Source organism: Eublepharis macularius, chromosome 8 (assembly GCF_028583425.1).
Source record: "Eublepharis macularius isolate TG4126 chromosome 8, MPM_Emac_v1.0, whole genome shotgun sequence".
In the NCBI taxonomy this organism is placed as follows: domain Eukaryota; kingdom Metazoa; phylum Chordata; class Lepidosauria; order Squamata; family Eublepharidae; genus Eublepharis; species Eublepharis macularius.
The window spans coordinates 96,653,876-96,672,985 of NC_072797.1; the positions used below are offsets into that span (position 1 = coordinate 96,653,876).

The following is a 19,110-nucleotide window of genomic DNA, read 5'->3' on the forward strand; positions in this document are numbered from 1 at the left end:
GTGCTAGGGGTGCAGTTTTTAAAATATCAAAATACTCCCAAAAAGTAAGATTTAGGTGTGTCTACATCTAAATTAAGCAAAAACAGAAATGTGGAAATGTCTGGTAAGTGTGTAGGTTTGACATGTTGTCGATTCCCTTTGCAGTTGTTGCTAATTTCTGCTAGACATTCCCTGAGATTATCTCTCTTGATCCTTACAACTTTCAAATGGCCATCTATATTTTGCATTATGTAAAAGACAATACATAGCGACAAGATTATTTGGATATCAAATATGACTGAAAGAAAAATAAAATACTTTACAACCTTGAGGTTTTATACCTATATTGGAATAACAATGGACTAACAAGAGATGGGCATCCTTACGGGACATTGGACAGTCAAGGGGAAGTACATGAAATCAGTGCCAGCACCTAAGTAACCATCCTGTGAGTTTTGTTCTCTTTGGGAAAAAAGCACAAGTAAAAAGAAAGCCACAACTTGCTGTTATTAACAAACAGCTACTATCTTCTTTTTGACTTTCTTTTCAGAGGGAAAGGTTTCATACCATACAGAACTTTACGTTTTAATGTCTGCGTTGATACAGAACTTTATCTCTTAAATGCTCTTCCAGGCACTGAATTGCGAAGGGATCAATATCAATGTCAAACTTGTTAGCAAAAAAGTGGTGCTTGCGCAACATCCAGTTCAAGTCTCCAACTCCAAAGACACACACAGAACGGACATGAATCCCATTACAGGGTGGATATGGGGCACCTTTGGACACATCCCCCTCAAAGTAATGCCACTTGACAAATCTGGCAAGGGCATTCATATCAGACACATCATATTTGTCACTAGCAGAAACAGCACCTGGCACATCAGGAATTCGTTGAATAGTAGCCCACAAGTATTCATCGGGACTATATGTGTCTTTAGTCCATTCTATGAAAGCAAGGATTTTGCTGTTTTCTAATACATATTCAACAAACCTCCTACTAACAACAAAGTAGGCACTGCCAGAGAAAATAGGTGTATTGATAGGTGGCTGTTGTTTGTCTACACCCATATTCTTCACTTTACCATCAACAATTTCATAATGCTTCTTCCACCGTATCTCCTTGTATGAAGGCATTTTCTCTGTTTCTAAGCTGTTTTCACCCTTGAGAGCTTTTAGCTTCTCTACTATTTCCTGGTTGGTCTTGATTGGGAAATCCATGCCACAAAGGTTGATCAGGTACTTCCAGCTTGCACTTCTCCTGTAGAGATCTTTCATGCAGTTGAGATCTGCTTGCACTCTGCTCCACGAAGCATACACTACACTCTCTAGTTGGCTGGCAATGAAGACGTTGTCAAAACACGAAGCAATCCCCTTCACAGCAGCCAAGAAAGATTCTGGAGACTTCTTATCCACATGGATGCAATAATAATTTTGGGGAGCATATATAGATCTCAGAAGTCTATCAAGCATATTAATTTTGTGATAAACCACTATTGAATATGCAAGTGGAAATTCCGCTTCTTCTTTGCTCAGAGGTTCCATAATATATTTCCGTCTCTTTATAAAAGAGGCACAATCAGTTGTCATGTTAATATAATCATTTGTTGTTAGTTTAGGGCTTTTCCTAAAAGATACAGTTAATAATTCAAGTTTTACTTTCTGAATTTCCTCTGCATCACCCTGCAATATCTTGGTGCAGTTTACATTATTATTGGGGTATTCACCTACAAGGTCCAGATGCTCACGACGCAAATAATCTGGTTTCTGGTGAATTTTGATAAGGGACAAAGCCCCTGCTGTAAAAACTAACACCAGGAGGAACTTGAAGCGTAGGATATGACAGTGACGAAGTTTCCTTTTCAGCATTTCAGAGAGTATTTAGAACCTTCAGGAATTGAACGGCCTTTCTCTGGAACTCGATCACATATATAATTTTAGAGTCTTCAGTTGGCATTTCTCAGAAGTAGAAGGTTATCCTATAAATGAAAGCAAAGTGCATGCAGATTTAGAGAACAGTTGTGCATTTCATCTGTTCTTTTCAACCACGTTTAGTTATAATCAGTATAAGTTACATTTAAAAAAAATAAAGGCAATTTTACAAGTGACCAGTTTAAAACATTAATATGCTAATGTATTTGATTTATAGACCTATTTGGGCTGTCAGTCACATTCCAATCCAGGGCCCAGAATTGTCATATGCTAGAGCCTTATAAAAACAACTGTTTAGAGGCCATTTATATAGTCAGCCAGTAGTTCAAGGTCACACCAGCTATTACATTAACTATCAATCCAACAGCAGCTTACTTTCATTTACTTGGTAACTCTGAGAGCAGCGCAAAAACATTTTAATGGATTTAAAAGAAAATCAGACATAATGTAAGGGCTTTACCAAATTGGAATTAGCTTCTTTCTCAGGAGCCAGAAATCTTAGCCCAACAGCCAGAGTGGTACAGTGTCAGACTAGGATCTGGGAGACCCAGGTTTGAATTCCCATTCTCCCATGGGAGCATGCTAGGTGACCTTGGGCCAGTCACACACACTCAGCCTAACCTACTTCACAGGTTTATTGTGAAGATAAAATGGAGTAGAGGGGAACAATGTCAGATGCTTTGGGTCCCCACTGGAACCCAAACACCTAAGTAAAATAAAATAATAAACCATTGTGGTAGATTCCTAAATCCAACTCCATATGCAATGAGAGAACAAAGGAAGCATGCAACCGAGCTCATAGTGAACAATCACAGTAGAAATTTAGTCATTTAAGACGCCACAAACTGCCTTTTGTGATTGCTGCAATAGACTAGAACCTCTCTGGAATTTGTTACAGTACGAGAGAGAAACAGCATCTTAACCCCAAAGAGGGGGAAAGGCAAAATTAAGAGGAACAGATTCCCACAAACAGATGAGGGTGAGAAAGTGGGCAAAAGTGCTGGGGGGAAAGTGTGACTGACATGTTAAAATTATTGTTAAAATTATCATTGTCAACTAGCTAAAGATATCTGTCAAATGTAACAGTTGTGAGCAAACTTCCTTTATATGATGCCCACTTGCTCTAGCCACAGGTATCATCATAGAAGAGCCTTCTTTCATGTGCAAGAGAAGGAAGAATGCCTCTTCTAAGCAAGTATTTGTCATCTGCAGTTTTTATAAAGACTTAAAATGTGTGATAAGCATATTTAAGACATGCAACAGTTTGCATGGACAGTTATTTAAGGGCACTCCTTTGGTGACTAAACATACTCTTCATTATTCAATGTAATCGTTGTTAGATCAAACATTATACCCTTGTTAGGAAGGATGACCAGCTCTCTGTAACAGGCAACATGGTGGCAACTTGGACCACCATGAGAGCTAACTGGAGAAACCCTGGTATCTTTCTCATTTTTCATCACTTTTCTTTTCCTCTTCCATTGGATGATACTACTCTCTGCCTATCCTTCAATGTTCCTGACTCCTCCCAATGTTTATTTATATTTAAATTTATGTTGCTGACACAACTAAACAAAATGGAACAGCAGAAACTGAACCTGAGTTGAAATGACAAGATGCATGCTTCTGGATACTGGATTGCCAAATAAGTATTGGGTGAAACAATTATGATGACAACGTATCTACAAAATAGATTACCATCAAAGGCAATTGACAGCGTTCCATACAAATTAGGGCATGGCTCAAAGCCAAGCATCAAGCACATCAGAGTGTTTGGATTGAAAGTCTATGACTTTATTCCCAATGAACAATGCTCAAAGCTGGATAATAGAGCCACAGAATGAATATTAGTGGGTTACAGTGGGACACAGTATACTTTGACAAGACCCCCGGACGAAATCTGTTGCGACCTGTGGAAGTTAAAGAAAGCTCATTAACAAGTGAGCAAGAGCTAGCAAGACCAAGTGGAGTAGAGGTGGAATTCAGCACAGAATTATCAGGTTTTCAAGAGGAAATGGGATCAAACAAAGCTACAACACTCAGATGCTCAACCCGAACAACTAAAGGCATACCACCCCACAGACTATTGTATATAGTCAAAGCTGAGAAAATACTTTCCCAAGACAAGGGCTCAAGTATCTGCAAGTTGCCTGAAAGTGAAGCCAAAAAGTGGAGAGAGGCAGCAGCAGAAGAGATACAATCACTTCACAAGAATAAGACTTGGACCCTCACCAAATTGCCACCTGGGCACAAAATTATAGGATGCAAATAGACATTCAAAATTAAATATAATGCAGAAGGGGAAAGGTATAAGGCAAGACTTGTTGCAAAAGGATATCCCCCCCAAATATGGTGAAGATTACGATGAGACATTTACTGCAGTAGTAAAGTAACCCACTATAATTTTTAATTAATTAATTTATTTATGTCATGTATAGTCCGCCTTTCTCACTGAGACTCAAGGCAGATTACATAGCATAAGATTAGTACAATCAGTATCGGGAACATTTCCATACAGTGTTAAGGACATTTCCACAACAATGTCATAGGGTTTTACAAAGACGTAGCATTAGCAAGGATTCAATATAGAGTTGAAGAATTCGGTTTTGCATCGTTTGCAGAAAGCCAGGAAAGTGGGGGAAGAACCTTACTGAGCATAGCAGCTGGAAAGGGAATGTATGTTAAACATTTAGATATAAAAACTGCCTTTTTGTATGATGATATTACAGAAGATATTTACATGGACCAGCCACCTAGCTTTGAGGAATCAGAAGACCAAAGCCTTGTATATAAGCTCCAAACGAGTATTTATGACCTAGAGCAAGCTGTCAGAGTGTGGAATGAAAAACTAAATTAAGTACTCATCAGAGAAGGTATCATGGCCCAGCCTGGGCTCAGTGAGAGCGAGGACTCCTCAGGAGGAGAGGGGCTTCGTGTAGCCAGCCAGGATTCCTCAGGAGAAGAGGAGCTCCATGTAGCTGGCCCTGACTCAGCAGAGGCTGGTAATCAGAAGCCGCAGCTGCTGGCTAACCGGAGCTTACATTCAGCAGCTGAGGCAGAGCCACCAGTACTCTCAAGCCCCAGCACTACAGGGGAAGCTCAGCCAGGGACTTCCACAGGGGAAGCCCAGCCAGTGGCTTCCACCCCCCCCCCCAGGTTCGCCTACGCCTAAAGAATGCCGCAGACAAAGGCTGAGGTTGGAGCTGCAGGAGAGACAGCGCAGTGCTCGTCTCCTGAACCGACGCCAGCTGCTGGAGAGCGATGATGAGTAGCAGTAAGATGGAGCCCCAGCAGCTGGCTGTAACCCATGCCTGGCTATAAAAGCTGAGCTGAGGAAACTACCAGGCATGGAAGCAAAGTGTCAAACTACTTGCAACCACTCTGTGGGCTGTGTACCTTGCTTGTGCCTGCCTTTGGATCTGACACTATTGGCAACTGACCTTGGACTGTACCTGACCTGGCTCTTGGACTCTGGACTCACTCCTGCCATTTAGTTCATGCTCTGACCACAGTTTGGACATGGCTTTCAACCCTTGAACTCCCCTTGGGCTTTGTTTTGGTGCTTGGACTTGAACCACCCTGATTGGGCTGGCCCAGCCCGTGACAGAAGGATTCATGAGAGGCAAAGCAGATCCGTGTTTGCACATCAGAAAACAAGATAAATGAAGGACATAAATCCTGATTTACGTGGATAACGTAATAATTTGTTTTGAACAAGAAGGGGACTGTGATAGGATAATATGTAGTTGAATCAAGATTTTGAAGTGAAACAACTAGGAGACATTACATATTACCTTGGTATTCAGATAGAAAGAGCAGCTGATGGGACCTATCTCCTTAGTCAGAAAGAAAAAAATCAGATGCTGAAGCATTTTGGAATGAAAGATGCAAAAGAGGCGAAAATACCCATAGATGTAGGATATGTGAAAAAATGACGGTAATCAAGAAGCACTGTCAAATAATAATCAATATTGTGAGGCAATTGGAAAACTATTGTATCTAGCCACAGTGTCTAGGCCAGATATAAGTTCCACTGTAGGATTTTTGAGTAGAAAAGTTTTAGCACCTAACCAGGCAGACTGGAATGCAGCGAAAAGAGTGATGAAGTATCTGATGGAAACAAGTCAGTTGAAGCTATGACTACCAGCAACTGCAGATCCAAAACTGAAAGCATATGTGGACGCTGATTGGGCGGAGGACACACTGATCGGAAGTCCGCCAGTGGTTATCTGTTTCAATATGGAGAAGGGGCCATTAGCTAGGCAAGCCAAAAATAGACAACTGTAGCATTTTCTTTGACAAAAGCAGAGTATGTTGCAGCTGCATTTTCTAACGGATGGTCCAGATCCTAATGAAATCCGTTTCCAAAAGCTCTTTCTCAAAGAACACAGTCATCCAGAGTCCATACAGCTACCACTCCACACCAATCAATTTACCAATTTCCACCATAGCTGTATGGACTCTGGATGACTGTGTTCTTTGAGAAAGAGCTTTTGGAAACGGATTTCATTAGGATCTGGACCATCCACTAGAAAATTGATGTCACAGAATTATCAATGTACACCCAAAGAATATCACAAAGGTTTACTTGCAATCTGTGATTCACAGTTTATTGGAACAACTTCTAAGACTACACCTGATTTCAGCTGGAATATACAGCGAACTTGTTCTTGGATGAAAAGACTAGTGCTTATATGGTGCTAGGAAGCACTTGCACTTTAATATCTATTGCAATATTAATAGAGCACTTGAAGCACTGGACACTTTATATATTGATTTTGAACATATATGACGCCTGCAAAAATAATTTTTCCATGACTGTTAATATTGGTGTAGTTCTTTATTAGACTATATAATTGTGTGGAATACAATAAATAGGGAGACATCTTTGTTACACGGGTAACTGTTCTGTTGATGCTCATTATTACTGTGTTGCTCTATATCTGTGCTGGTGGTTTATAAGGAAACAGAGTAATTGTAACACCTATTAAAATTGATCTTGCCATGGAGCCACAATCCTGGCAATAAAATTATATCCCTGAAAACATATACTATGTTCCATTAATCTATGTTGTGCTGCTCAAGATCTAATGGGGTGTAACATTAGACATAAAGAATGGAAGTATATACTGGATCCAAAAAACAAAGGGAATCATGTGATACACTAACAAACAAATGTGCATCAGATTGCAAAGTTGTTGCAGCTAGCACTGCAAGCTATAAACTCGTTCAAATTTGATTATTTAGGCAAAGGGAGAAGTCCTATGAGTCAAAACAGATGCCCAGGGACTGACGGCACAAAGAACAACTTTTTTTGTTTAATTCATAGTATAGTAAAGCAGCAATCACCAAACATTTCTCAGGGTAGCAGAAACACACAATTAGGACCTTCATATATAGTCAAAGTAGACTGAAGTCTTCTGATCTGGTTTTCAAAGATGTATTTGACAGAGTGCTTGGCTTCTGTTTGTGATTATACTGCCACATGGCCAGCATTGTAGACTTAGCATTTCTTTTTGCTAAGTAGAGAAAATAAATAAAGAGATGATAAAGATTTCTTTGAAGACCTCCAGCTTGAAATACTACTTCTGCTTTCATGATCTAACCCAGTTTACACTCTTCCTGACCCTGATGAACCTAGTAAGTTTGAACAACTTATCACTTCTTCGTAAGTCCCAACAGATAACACCAAAGGGTTGAAGCAAATGAACTACACATGCAAAGAACGAGACATCATTCATTTTACTACTGGCTCAGGCATCTGTGGTAACAGCCATTTCATGCAGAATGCCACACCTTTATCACAAGGATCAGATCAAGTAATCATTTCTGAAACTAAGCAAATAAGAGCCCGTGGCCAGTATCTTAAATAGAACTGTATTCTGGAGAGGAAAGATAGTACATGAAGAACAAACAGGTGTTCTGCTTAGGGAAAAACCTTCACAGGGGCAAAACTCTATGTAGCTGAAGCAGAAACGAGAGTGGAAGGTGGCAAAACAAATAAATTTCTTGCATTTTAGATTCTCTAGATAACATCTGTGACAAGCTGCATAATCTCCAATACTAACAGTAGGTTCATACTGTAGTATTTGGGGCTGGTCAGCCTCGTCCTTACCCATAAGCCATTCCGCTCTGCCTTAAATGCTATCATTCTTTTGATATTTTCTCCTCATGGTTAAGATCACATCACTGTTTTGCACTATTCTCACTCTTCACTTGAAGCTTGTTGTGCTTATAGTCATAAAATAATCTTGTTCACTCCCTTAACTTCTATAGATATTCCTCCACGGGCTCTCTGTTTTTCAAAGACCATCTTGTAGTTAAGCCCAAGGCTTATTCTCCCTATTTATTTTACAGTGCAATCCCAAACAGAGTTATATGCTGTTGTAGCACAGTGGTTAAGTGGTTTGGCTGTAAATCAGCACTCTATTGGTTCAAATCCCACTACTGCCATGAGCTCCCTCGGTGGCCTTGGGTAAGCCACTCCTCTCAGCCCCAGCTCCCCAGCTGTATTGTGGGGATAATAATAACGCTAACTTGTTCACTGCTCTGGATGAGGCACTAATCTGTCTAGAAGAGTGGTATATAAGCACCATCCTCCTCCTCCTCGAAAAGGTGCTTCCCTGTTTAGAACTGCACTGTTGTTTCTCTGTTCCCTTGTGCTTGGATTCCCTTCCACCCAACATTTTTGAAGTTTTCACATTCAAGAGTCCGCCTACAGGCAGGCCTTACTTTACTTTTAAATTTGGTATAGTGCCCAGCAGTTTCAGATAATTATCATTAATAATATAAACCAACATACAGCACTTAGTTTTAAATCATCCAGGACTGATCAAATAATACAGCTATGCCTACAACCACAAATCACTCCTCTTTCTTGGAGCTCCACTTGCCACTTCTGCCAAAGTAATGAATGTCTTGACAGTAGTATGTGCAAAAAGGATCTAGGGGTCTTAGTAGACCATACACTGAACATGAGTCAGCAGGGTGATATGGTAGCTCAAAAGGTAAATGTGATTTTGGTCTGTATCAACAGTAGTATAATGTCCAGATCACGCGAAGTTATGGTATTGCTCTGCGCTGGTTAGACCTCACTTAGAGTATTGTGTTCAGTTTTGGGTACCACAATTTAAGAAGGATATAGACAAGCTGGAAGATGTCCATAGGAGGGCAACGAGGATGGTGAGGGGTCTGGAGAGCAAGTCCTACGAGGAAAGGTTGAAGGAACTCAGTATGTTTAGCTTGGAGAGGAGACGACTGAGAGGTGATACGATAACCATCTTCAAGTACTTGAAGGGCTGTTATATAGAGGATGGCACAGAGTTGTTTTCTGCTGCCCCAGAAGGTTGGACCAGAACCAATGGGTTGAAATTAAATCAAGAGTTTTTGGCTAAACATTAGGAAGGACTTCCTGACAAAGCAGTCCCTCAGTGGAACAGACTTCCTCAGGAGGTGGTGAGCTCTCCTTCTTTGGAGGCTTTTAAGCAGAGGCTAGATGGCCATCTGACAGCAATGCTGATTCTGTGAACCTGACAGGTCATGAGAGGGAGGGCAGGGAGAATTACATCTGTGCTTAGTTCTCGTGGCCCTTCATACATGCCCAGGGTAATGCCAATCACCACCTTCGTGCCAGGTAGCAATTTTCCCAAGGCCAGTTTGGCTAGGGATCCTGACAGTGTTTGCCATCTTCTGGGCATGGAGTAAGGGTCACTGGGTGTGTATGTGAATTTTGTTAATTTTTTGCATTGTGCAGGGGTTGGACTAGATGACCTTAGAGGTCACTTTCAACTGTATGATTTTATTATTCTAATAAGCCAATGCATGTACATTTCTGTCTTTGATTTATCTTCCTTGAGTGGGCAGCTTGTTAAGTATTGTGAGCTACAAAAAAACCTTGCAAGTTCTGTATTCCCATTAACAATACCCACCTAGCACCATTCTCCCCCCTCCATGGCTTATACTCATTTAACCAAACAAGAATGTGCCTCTACAGAGTACCATTACCTTCCAAGTAAGCAACTCTGTTTGGGTCCACTGCTGCTTTATAATAAGTATAATTATTTACTTCTTTAATAGTCCACTTTCTTGCCAAAACTCCTTTATAGGGTACAGTAGAACTTAAGACACCAGGATTTGCTCTGGTTTTCTTGACTTGCATAGTCATACCACCTCTATGTTAAGGCTCCCATATATCACCACAGCAAAATACATCAAAGCACTGATCTCTACTGTATTTGTAACATGTCAATTTCCTGTTACATCTGTGAAGCATATGAAGAGTAAGCTAGGAGTGGTGGTAAGAATTTTTTTTTTGTCTTGTTTTATCCAGTCATTCAACAGGCTTGTAATTATCTAATACGGAGACTGTTAAGGCTAAGCATAAGGAAAGATCAGTGAATAACGTTCAACTCTGTGTACCGTAATCTCTGTAGTTCTGGGGGAACTGCACGCCAGTCACCTTCTACACCAATAGCAGCTGGCAGGGCTGCTGAAAGCCTCCATGGGCCCCCACAGAAAGATACCACCTAGCTACCCCCCATATGACCCTGATCCAAACCAAATATCACAACAAAATAGATTGCTTGGCTTGCTGTTTCCATGAATCTACAGTAATACTCTAAAAAGATTAAATTGCGTTCAATTGATTGTGCCAATTTACAGACCTTTGTTTGAAGATTTAACACTCTTCCAGTTGCTTTGCTGTTAGCCTCAATATTACTTATGATACCTTATAAACTAGCTAGGCAATGTCTGTTTACACTGTTATCTGGGATCTAACAGGGTACATCTGTTACCCAAATAGGCAGTCTCTTAATTAATTGAGGGAATTAGATTAAGAAGACAAGTGAGAAGGGTAACTGGTATTCTCCACCTACGTTTACAGAGATTACTCCCTTAAGAGAACTCTCAAATAAACCAGGCAGATGTTCAACCAAAAAGGTCTTTTATTGAAGAGAAATAAAAAGACAAACATATAGAAATCATGCACAGCACACATACTAAGAAAATCAGGGAGGAAAAGAGGAGAAAGCAGTTTCAGGGAGGACGATAGTAAACAGTCTGGAAGATAGAGGTCCATGGAAGGCATCAGCAAACAACCCCAAATCCATTTGGGCCTCTTCTCTTCTTTGTGTTTCACAAAGAAGAGAAGAGGCCCAAATAGATTTGGGGGGATGCAGACAGATCAAGAACCCTGGTGGCTAGGGAGTCCAGTTATAGGGCAAAATGCTCCCTGGCACAAGCTGACGTCTTCACCCTGAAAAGAATAATTTAATGAAGCATCTAGAAGTTGGACAATAAATTGGGAGAGGCTTAATGGGTCCTATCTGGGGTGGACTATAGGAGAAAAAGTGCTTGATGACCCTGTAAGTACCAGATAGGAAAAGCTACCAGGTTTGCTTAATAGTGGGTGCAGGGAAGTGAGATTGGACATTGACAAGATAAGTCAAGAGTTTCTTGGGAGACCTCATTGTCCTAAGTTATGTGTCTCTCTCTGGAGGCATGGAACAGGGTCAGTCAGTCAGCTACTCTAACTCACACTCTGGTAATTTTCCAAGCTCCCACCTGACTGGCATCTATTCTGGGCCAGGAAGTGCCTTGGACTTATATGAAGAAGGAATGTTTTTGATATTCCATCCATAAACTGCCTATTAGCAGGAAGAGGGGTCTGACTGCTAATGCATAGGATACCAACGGTCTGGCTCAGTTGCATCCCCTTTTATAGGTTTACTTACTGAGAAAAACTGGTAGTACTTGAAGAGTGCTACAGAGCTTTGATTATCTGGCTGCTGATCCTCTCATGAAATAGCTCTAGTAAAACAGCAAAGCACAACTAGCCCAAAGCAGCTCCTCTAATGTTCCACTGTTCTGCTTTCTCTTCCCTCTCTTCCAGGTGAGTATGTTCACCCCTCCCCACTATTGCTAAAAGCTTCTGAGATGAAAGTACCACATTCTCACTTCTCCCTTCAGAACCAGGGGCGTCAATTTGTTTTACATACTCACATTACGTTTTCCAGAAGTTGGATATTTCTGCAAGCCTTGGTGTTTCCTCAGGTTTGCAAAACCCGGCACTAAGTGGAATTGGCCAGTGACACTGAGGCCAGCACTTTCTAATTAGATATAGCAATGTTTTATTGATTATCATGTTACACCACCCAGCATACGCAAAGTCTACTCTCTGTTATCAAGGAAAAAAGTCCTCCAGCATCTGTTATAAACTCCTCTGGTATATAAAACTGTAACCACTCAATATTCCTTGCCTTCACTTTCTCTTCCCCATCTACACCTTCTATGGACTGTAGAAATGGAAATATTATTTAAAAGCAGCGGCAGCCAATGGGGTGTAGATTATTAGTGACTGCTCAGGTTTCCATCCAGACAGTACTATGTAGCACCAGTCACTGTATTAATAACAACCAGCTTTACTGTAGCACACGCTTTCGAGAACCGCAGTTCTCTTTGTCAGATACAACTGATGAAGAACTTTAAGCTTTCGAGAACAGTGGTTCTCGAAAGCTTATGCTACAGTAAAGTTGGTTAGTCTTAAAGGTGCTACTGGACTCTTTACTATTTTGCTTCTACAGACTAACACGGCTAACTCCTCTGGATGTATTAATAATATCTGTCATTTTTTTTTAATTCAAGAAGAGATACCTACATTTTTAAAAAGCCACTCTCATCCCTCAATCCTTCATTTTGGGCATGCAACTGCCAGTTTAATTGCCGTCCACTCACATAACTAAGCATCTATAAATGCCCTGCTGAATTTCTTTCATGCAACATTTCCTATTTTTCTTGTAATCGCTAGGTTGTCCAGTGCTTAGAAAACACCATCTCAGTGACCAAGAGAGACTATGGCTCAATAGTGAGCTTATATATAGTAGGTAAAAGGCTTTCAGGGCAGAAGTAACATTCATAAGGCACTGCAGCCTTATCACATCAGGAAGTGAAATACTTGCACTTAGGGGAATTTATGTTCTCTAACTGGGGTGGAAGATGGCTTTGAGTGTGGGTGAAAAATCACAGATAGGTGCTAGTGGGGAATTTAGCACATGAGCTCATTCAAGTCTCAAACACCTGATTTAGGGTGATAATATCCCCAGATGAGATAATGGATTTTCTAGATCAAACCAAGCCTGAATTCTCCCAAGAAGCTAAAATGACTAAACTGAGAGCTTAACATAAGAGATGAATTACATGAGGATGCTCATGCGAAGGGAGTTGCAACGTTAGCCGGGAAGCTGAGTTTTAAAAGACAGATCAGCAGGCTCTGTCAATTTCCCCTCTCTACAGAGACAGCCAAGATAGCTCCTCAGAGGGTTTGTTTATTTTCTCTTCACCTCCTAGAAGGGGAGGTGAGACTGACAGAGCCTTCAGGAGGCGAAGAGGACATTAGCAAACCCTCTGAGGAGCGATCTTTGGTGGCTCTGTAGAGAGGGGAAATTGACAAAGCCTTCTGATCTCTTTTAAAACTCAGCTTCCCGGCTAACACTGAGACTCCCTTCACGTGCGTGTCCTCATGTATTTGTCTCTTGTAGTTTAGCTCTGAGGCTATCATACTTTGGACACATCACGAGACGACAAGACTCACTGGAAAAGAACAATAATACTAAGAAAAGTTGAAGGCAGTAGGAAAAGAAGACAACCCAACACAAAAGTGCGTATGTTGACATTTTTGTTTTTTCATTCTTAAATGCTGGTAGCTGTTCTCTGTATCACATAGACCTCCACTGCCAGGATATGCTATTTTGAAATGGGCACCAAGAGGAAGGTCATCTGTTGGAAAATTGCTAAACCCACTGCGTCTGCAAGTGTAGCAAGCCGTCCCTGCGGTAAAGCAGATGCTGGATAGCAGGAGTCTCTGGCATGAGGCAGAGCCTTGGATAACAAGCCAACACATAATCTCACTTTCAGAATCAGAAAACGCCATTTTACCTAATTTTTTAAAAGAGAGATTGACTAGCCGGTGATAAGAAAAGAAGGTAGAAAAAAACAGAAATTATATTTTTGCACTGTCATCATATCGTTATGTATCCTCTCATATTTTTTAAACATACAGGTGTTATAAAAACCAGCAATATAAAACAAGTCAACTTCAAATCATCTGAGAGCCACTATGGTGTAGTGGCTAGAGCGTCAGTCTAGGATCTTTGAGGCCCAGGTCCAAATCCCAGCTCTGCCTTAGAAGCTTGCTGAGTGACACACATTCTCAGCCTAGCCTACCTCACAGGGTTGTTCTGAAAAAAAAATGGAGAAGAGAATGATGTGAGCTGCTTCGGGTCCCCACTCGGGAGAAAGGTGGGGTACAAATGAAGTAAATAAATGAATACAAGAACTGAAATCTAAGGGCTATCCTTTGTTACATTTTTAAAATGTATTTATTTATAGTTCACCTTTCTGACCAAGACCCAAGGTGGATTAGACAGTGCAAGTGAATATAACATAATCAGCTGCGAGGGCACTCCATGACAAAATACAGTATGATAAACGGTTAGGACGTTCAATGAACAGATACAATAGGGTATGGTAGCAGAAAATTTGAAAGCAGCATAAAGTCAAACACAGAGATGAAACCTTTCTGAAACGAAGCATAACTAATTAACATGGCTTCTTTGGCAATGTAGAAACTACCTGGTAGGAGCATATCTACATCAACAGACAGCATGCAATAGCATAGTCTATACATGCATTCATTGGTTTTAATTTATGGTACTACAGAGGCCTCCCACACCCCACCAGGGAATACAATACTGCAGTAATAACAAAGAAGTCTGTGCAATTGTATAATAAGCTCAATTTACCAAATTAAATATGTGTTACTTAACCCAGTGCTAATGTCCTTATAGCAGATTAGAAGGTTCTTTTCAGATTAGCCCTGTGTCCATCTAATTTAAATTTTAAATTCAGAAGAGTAATTACTTTGATCCATAACAACTGTCGATACAGATACATAGCTGCTTTTAATTAACATGGTTTATGTAAGTAAAATAAATAAGGAGATGGCATAAGTCCTAAAATAGCCTTTTTATTTCAGTATCCTAAATTCAGTTCATGTGTAACATTGTATCCATAACAATTTGCAGTGCTGCAGAAGGTGAAAGGAGAGGTGAGATGAAAGCCATCAAGTGTTTAGAGAGGTTAATAATGGAAGATATCCATCGGAACACCTCCATAATGTATTTTTCTTACATCTAAATCGTAAGCCTTCTTAGTTAAATATAATGGTAGAATTAATTACTCATTTGCTACCTATTCAGCAGGTGATATTCACCTTAGGAGGAATAAGCATCCAGTCTGTACACTCCATTCTTCTGGGATTCACAAATACCTACTGAACCTCTCAGTCAAAGGCTGTTGCAATTTTATGTTAACTTACCAAAAGGGTGCTCTTTGTGATACTCGGGCTAATATAGTGATGAAAGCTCTTTTAACATTTATTCAGTACCTTTTAAATTTTGTTCTTTTACCAATGACCTCTGGGCAGAACACATTAGTCCCCTCTCCTCCGTTTTACCCTGAGAGGGGATGACAGGCCCAAGGTGACCCAAGTGAGTTTTGAGGTAGAGGGGGATTTGAACCTGGGTATCCCAGCTCCTAATCCAACTCTTTAACCATTACACTAAGCTGCCTATCAGTATTTCCAGCATTTCTGTGGGGAGACAGCAGGGGATGAGGCTACTAGGTTGAACAGAAAAGACAATTTATTTTAGTGTATTTTTTTTCTTCTCTCTTGGCAAACTGCCTGAGCTGACACAAAATAAAACATAACACACCATAAAAGGAGTTAATTAATACCTAGCATTAAAAGCCCAGCCAGAACATAAACACATAAAATATCAAGCAGTTTAAAAATTTTCAGAACAGTTTTCAGATTGAAAAGCAGACTATGAAAATGGCATTAAAAATCAGCCCCTCAATTAAAAGCCTAGTGTTTATTTACAATGGAAACACAGCTTTGAACTAAGCCATGGAAACTGATTTTGAAATTAAATTTTAAAAGGAAGCTGAAAGGATCTCACTGCTGAATATATTATAAACCTGTAAGAGAAGGTAGAGGTAACTAACAGTAAGGGCTATTTTTACCTGTATGTAGAACATCTCCTCCGTTTTGAAAATAGTTAAGCAAAAATTGTCACTTTTATAAGACTATAACACATTATGCTTAACTCTTTTTAAAAAATGACATTGAGCATTAGTAGAAAAGGGCTCTATTTTAGTTACGTAAGTGAAGGAGCAATGGTTTACTGGGCACCATCATCTTACAGGAAGAGAAAGATTAACTGCGGCGAATAGGACTTGGAATTACCACCTACACTGGCACTATGGCCATATAGGGTCCTCAAGACTATCTTTAATGTAAGATACCTCAGGCAGAATATTGTAAATGTGCATGTTAAGGTAAACATAAAACAGGAAGAAAGCCAAAGCCTAAAGGGACAGCTCTCATAACCACAGCAGTTTTGAGGTCTAGAATACGTTCATCTGGCTAGGAGAGGTTGTTCAAATGAGCGAGTTTTAAGAGGAGATTTCGTTTTTGATATATATGCAGGAATATACCTTCAGCTGCTGCCAAGATGAAAGGGGTAGCAGTTCTAGAAAGGAGCCCTAGGTAAAGATGGGAACAGATTTGATACTATGATGCATACAATTGTAACAGCACTCACAGAGATCACTATATTCTACAGAGGGTAATCCAAGAGCTGGGATAGCCCAACCATGTCATGGATGGTCAGCTTCTACAGTAAATGTTTGCTTGATACTGGGGATAATCACTGAAGGATGCTGATTGACATGTCTTGCTTCTAAGCTTCCCACAGACATCTGACTAAACACCGTTGGAGGAAAAAAGGATAGACCAGGAGTGCCTTTTATCTGATGAAGCAAAGTAATTTGCTTCATCAGTAACAAAATATCCACAGGCCATAATGGAAAAAGCCAGTTTTCTGAGTACCATTGGAAATGTAAGAGAAGAACATGAAGTTCAAAAGATGTTTTGAAGAAAGAGAAGCTCTTTAAGTGTGCCTGTGCCTTAGGGGAGGAAAATACACCAAAGAGGATATACCCATCAGCAGTAAGCATGGCCAGAAACTACTGCTGATTTTAAAAGGAAGGTGAGTGGAATGGAAGGTGAATACCCAGCCAATACTTTGTTCCAGACTTTAGAAACATGGAGAAAACACAAAACACCTTGCAAAACTGACAAAAACCTCAAACAGGGAGATCAGATCAGGGGCGAAGACAGGAAAAACCATGCCAAAAATACTTATTTTGATGTTACTAACACATAGATCTTGAGCAGATTTCAAAGCTAATTTATCATCATATCTAAGAACTCATGAAGCCCCTATAGTGCCAGTGTTTAAGAGAGGAGGAATGAATCAAGTGATTCACGTGGTTTTATGACTGGGAATGTTACAGCAAGAGCAGTTAGTGATCACATCAAGGTAATTGATTGCTCAAGGCCAACATGGGTTAATAAATGATTACTGCAAACTTGGGAAGTTCTTTCTTTTGGTAACATTTTGGTTCTAGTTGAGTAAGGGAATACATTTTATCTTCTGGACACTGAGGAGGCTTTTAATGCAGAGTTGTTAGTCAATTTCATTTTAAAAGCCTTGGCTAAACAACTGCATGTAAAGCTTTAGTAGAAATGGAAAGACAGACAGGAAAGATAATCAACATTCCACAGAAGTGAGCACTGATCAACATGTTCACTATCTGGTCAAAGTTGATAACTATAAATATAGTTTGTGTACTGCTGGAAAACAAAAAGACTCTAAAGGATACACTAAAAAATTCCACCACAGAGTCTTACTTATTTCTGTTGTTTTAGACTGCCTTTCTCATTAAGATTCAAGGAAGATTACGCAAGTAAATGCAACAGTAGGACGAGACAACTAATAAGCAATTTTATAGGACTGGGATAGTAGAAATCTGAAACAAGGCAGAAATCTGAACAAAGCATACATATTAAATGTGACATGTTAAACAAGCAGTAGCAGATAACAAATTCAGCAGGAGAAAAGGTAGAGTGCCACATATAGGGAGAATTATTATAATTCTTAACACAGGTGCTCAAAGCACTTCACACACATCATTCCTGTAATCCTGCAAGCAGCCCCATAAAAAACAGGTAATTATAGATTGGGTGCTAGACTTGTACACAGACATTTAACTTGTTTAGTTTTTCTTATTAATTCACAAAGAGACTATTTCATTATGGAGTTCTTTTGTATGCTTCTGTTTCAATATTGTTTCTTACTTCTGGATCTATGACCATGGAAAGCACTGCATTCAGCCGAATGGAGAGGAAATCCATCAACCTCATGAAGAAACTGGCACAAATACAAACAGACATCATCTTTCTTACTTTATTGTTATTCTGTTTTCTTAATTCTATTTTGTTATTATTTCCCATTGGTTTTAATGGAAGTACCCCTCCCCTTCTTGGTTTTTTATCCAAACTGAACAAAGCTCAGGAGGGCTGCAGTGCTCCACTAGGTTGTCTACACTGCCAATTATCAGACCGAAAGAATAAAGGGGTTCCCTTTTTTGAGGCAATGAAACGTGCCTAGATTTAACACTCAAGTCTATATGAGAGAATTGATAGGAAACAGTAACACACAAAGCTGTTCGAGGAATTGGCACTGCAGCTGCCTAGCTTGAAGAACAGTAGCTTGAGCTTGTAACAAAGGAAGAGGCTTCATACTATAAAAGAAGTCATGCAATAGAACAAGCAACCAGTGGAGGTTATGAAAGGATCGATGACAAGTTATATCACCATTCTGACCATTAATTAATAGTTTCCACAGAAAGTAGGGTTCATCTTGCCTTAGGGTGAAGAAGGGAATAAATAATAAATTGATACTTTACAACTGCCCTGACCTGGATAACCCAGGCAAGCCCAATCTCATCAGATCTCGGAAGCTAAGCAGGGTCAGCCTTGACTAGTAATTTGATAGGAGACCTCCAGAGAAGACCAGGGTTGCAGAGACAGGCAATGTCACACCATCTTTGATAGCTTCTTCCCATGAAAACCCCACCAGGGGTCACCATAAGTCAGTTATGACTTGATGGCACTCTCCACCACCACCACTTTACAGCTATGATTTGGCAGCTGCAGTAGCAAATCCTATTGAACGTAAGATGACCTACATCTGAGTAAACATGTTTCGTGTCAGGCTGAGTAGGGGCCATCTCTGC

General features: G+C 40.1%; 1 protein-coding gene across 1 annotated transcript in view; it reads right to left on the reverse strand.

Annotated features, from left to right (window-relative positions):
* Positions 1 to 306: 306 nt before the first annotated feature.
* Positions 307 to 19,110, reverse strand: part of GCNT1 (glucosaminyl (N-acetyl) transferase 1) — a 28,647-nt gene continuing 9,843 nt past the window's right edge. The window contains exon 2 of the mRNA XM_054987655.1: positions 307 to 1,955. Coding sequence (XP_054843630.1) covers positions 565 to 1,845 — 1,281 coding nt within the window. The 5' untranslated portion in view covers positions 1,846 to 1,955 and the 3' untranslated portion in view covers positions 307 to 564. The remainder of the gene's footprint in view (positions 1,956 to 19,110) is intronic.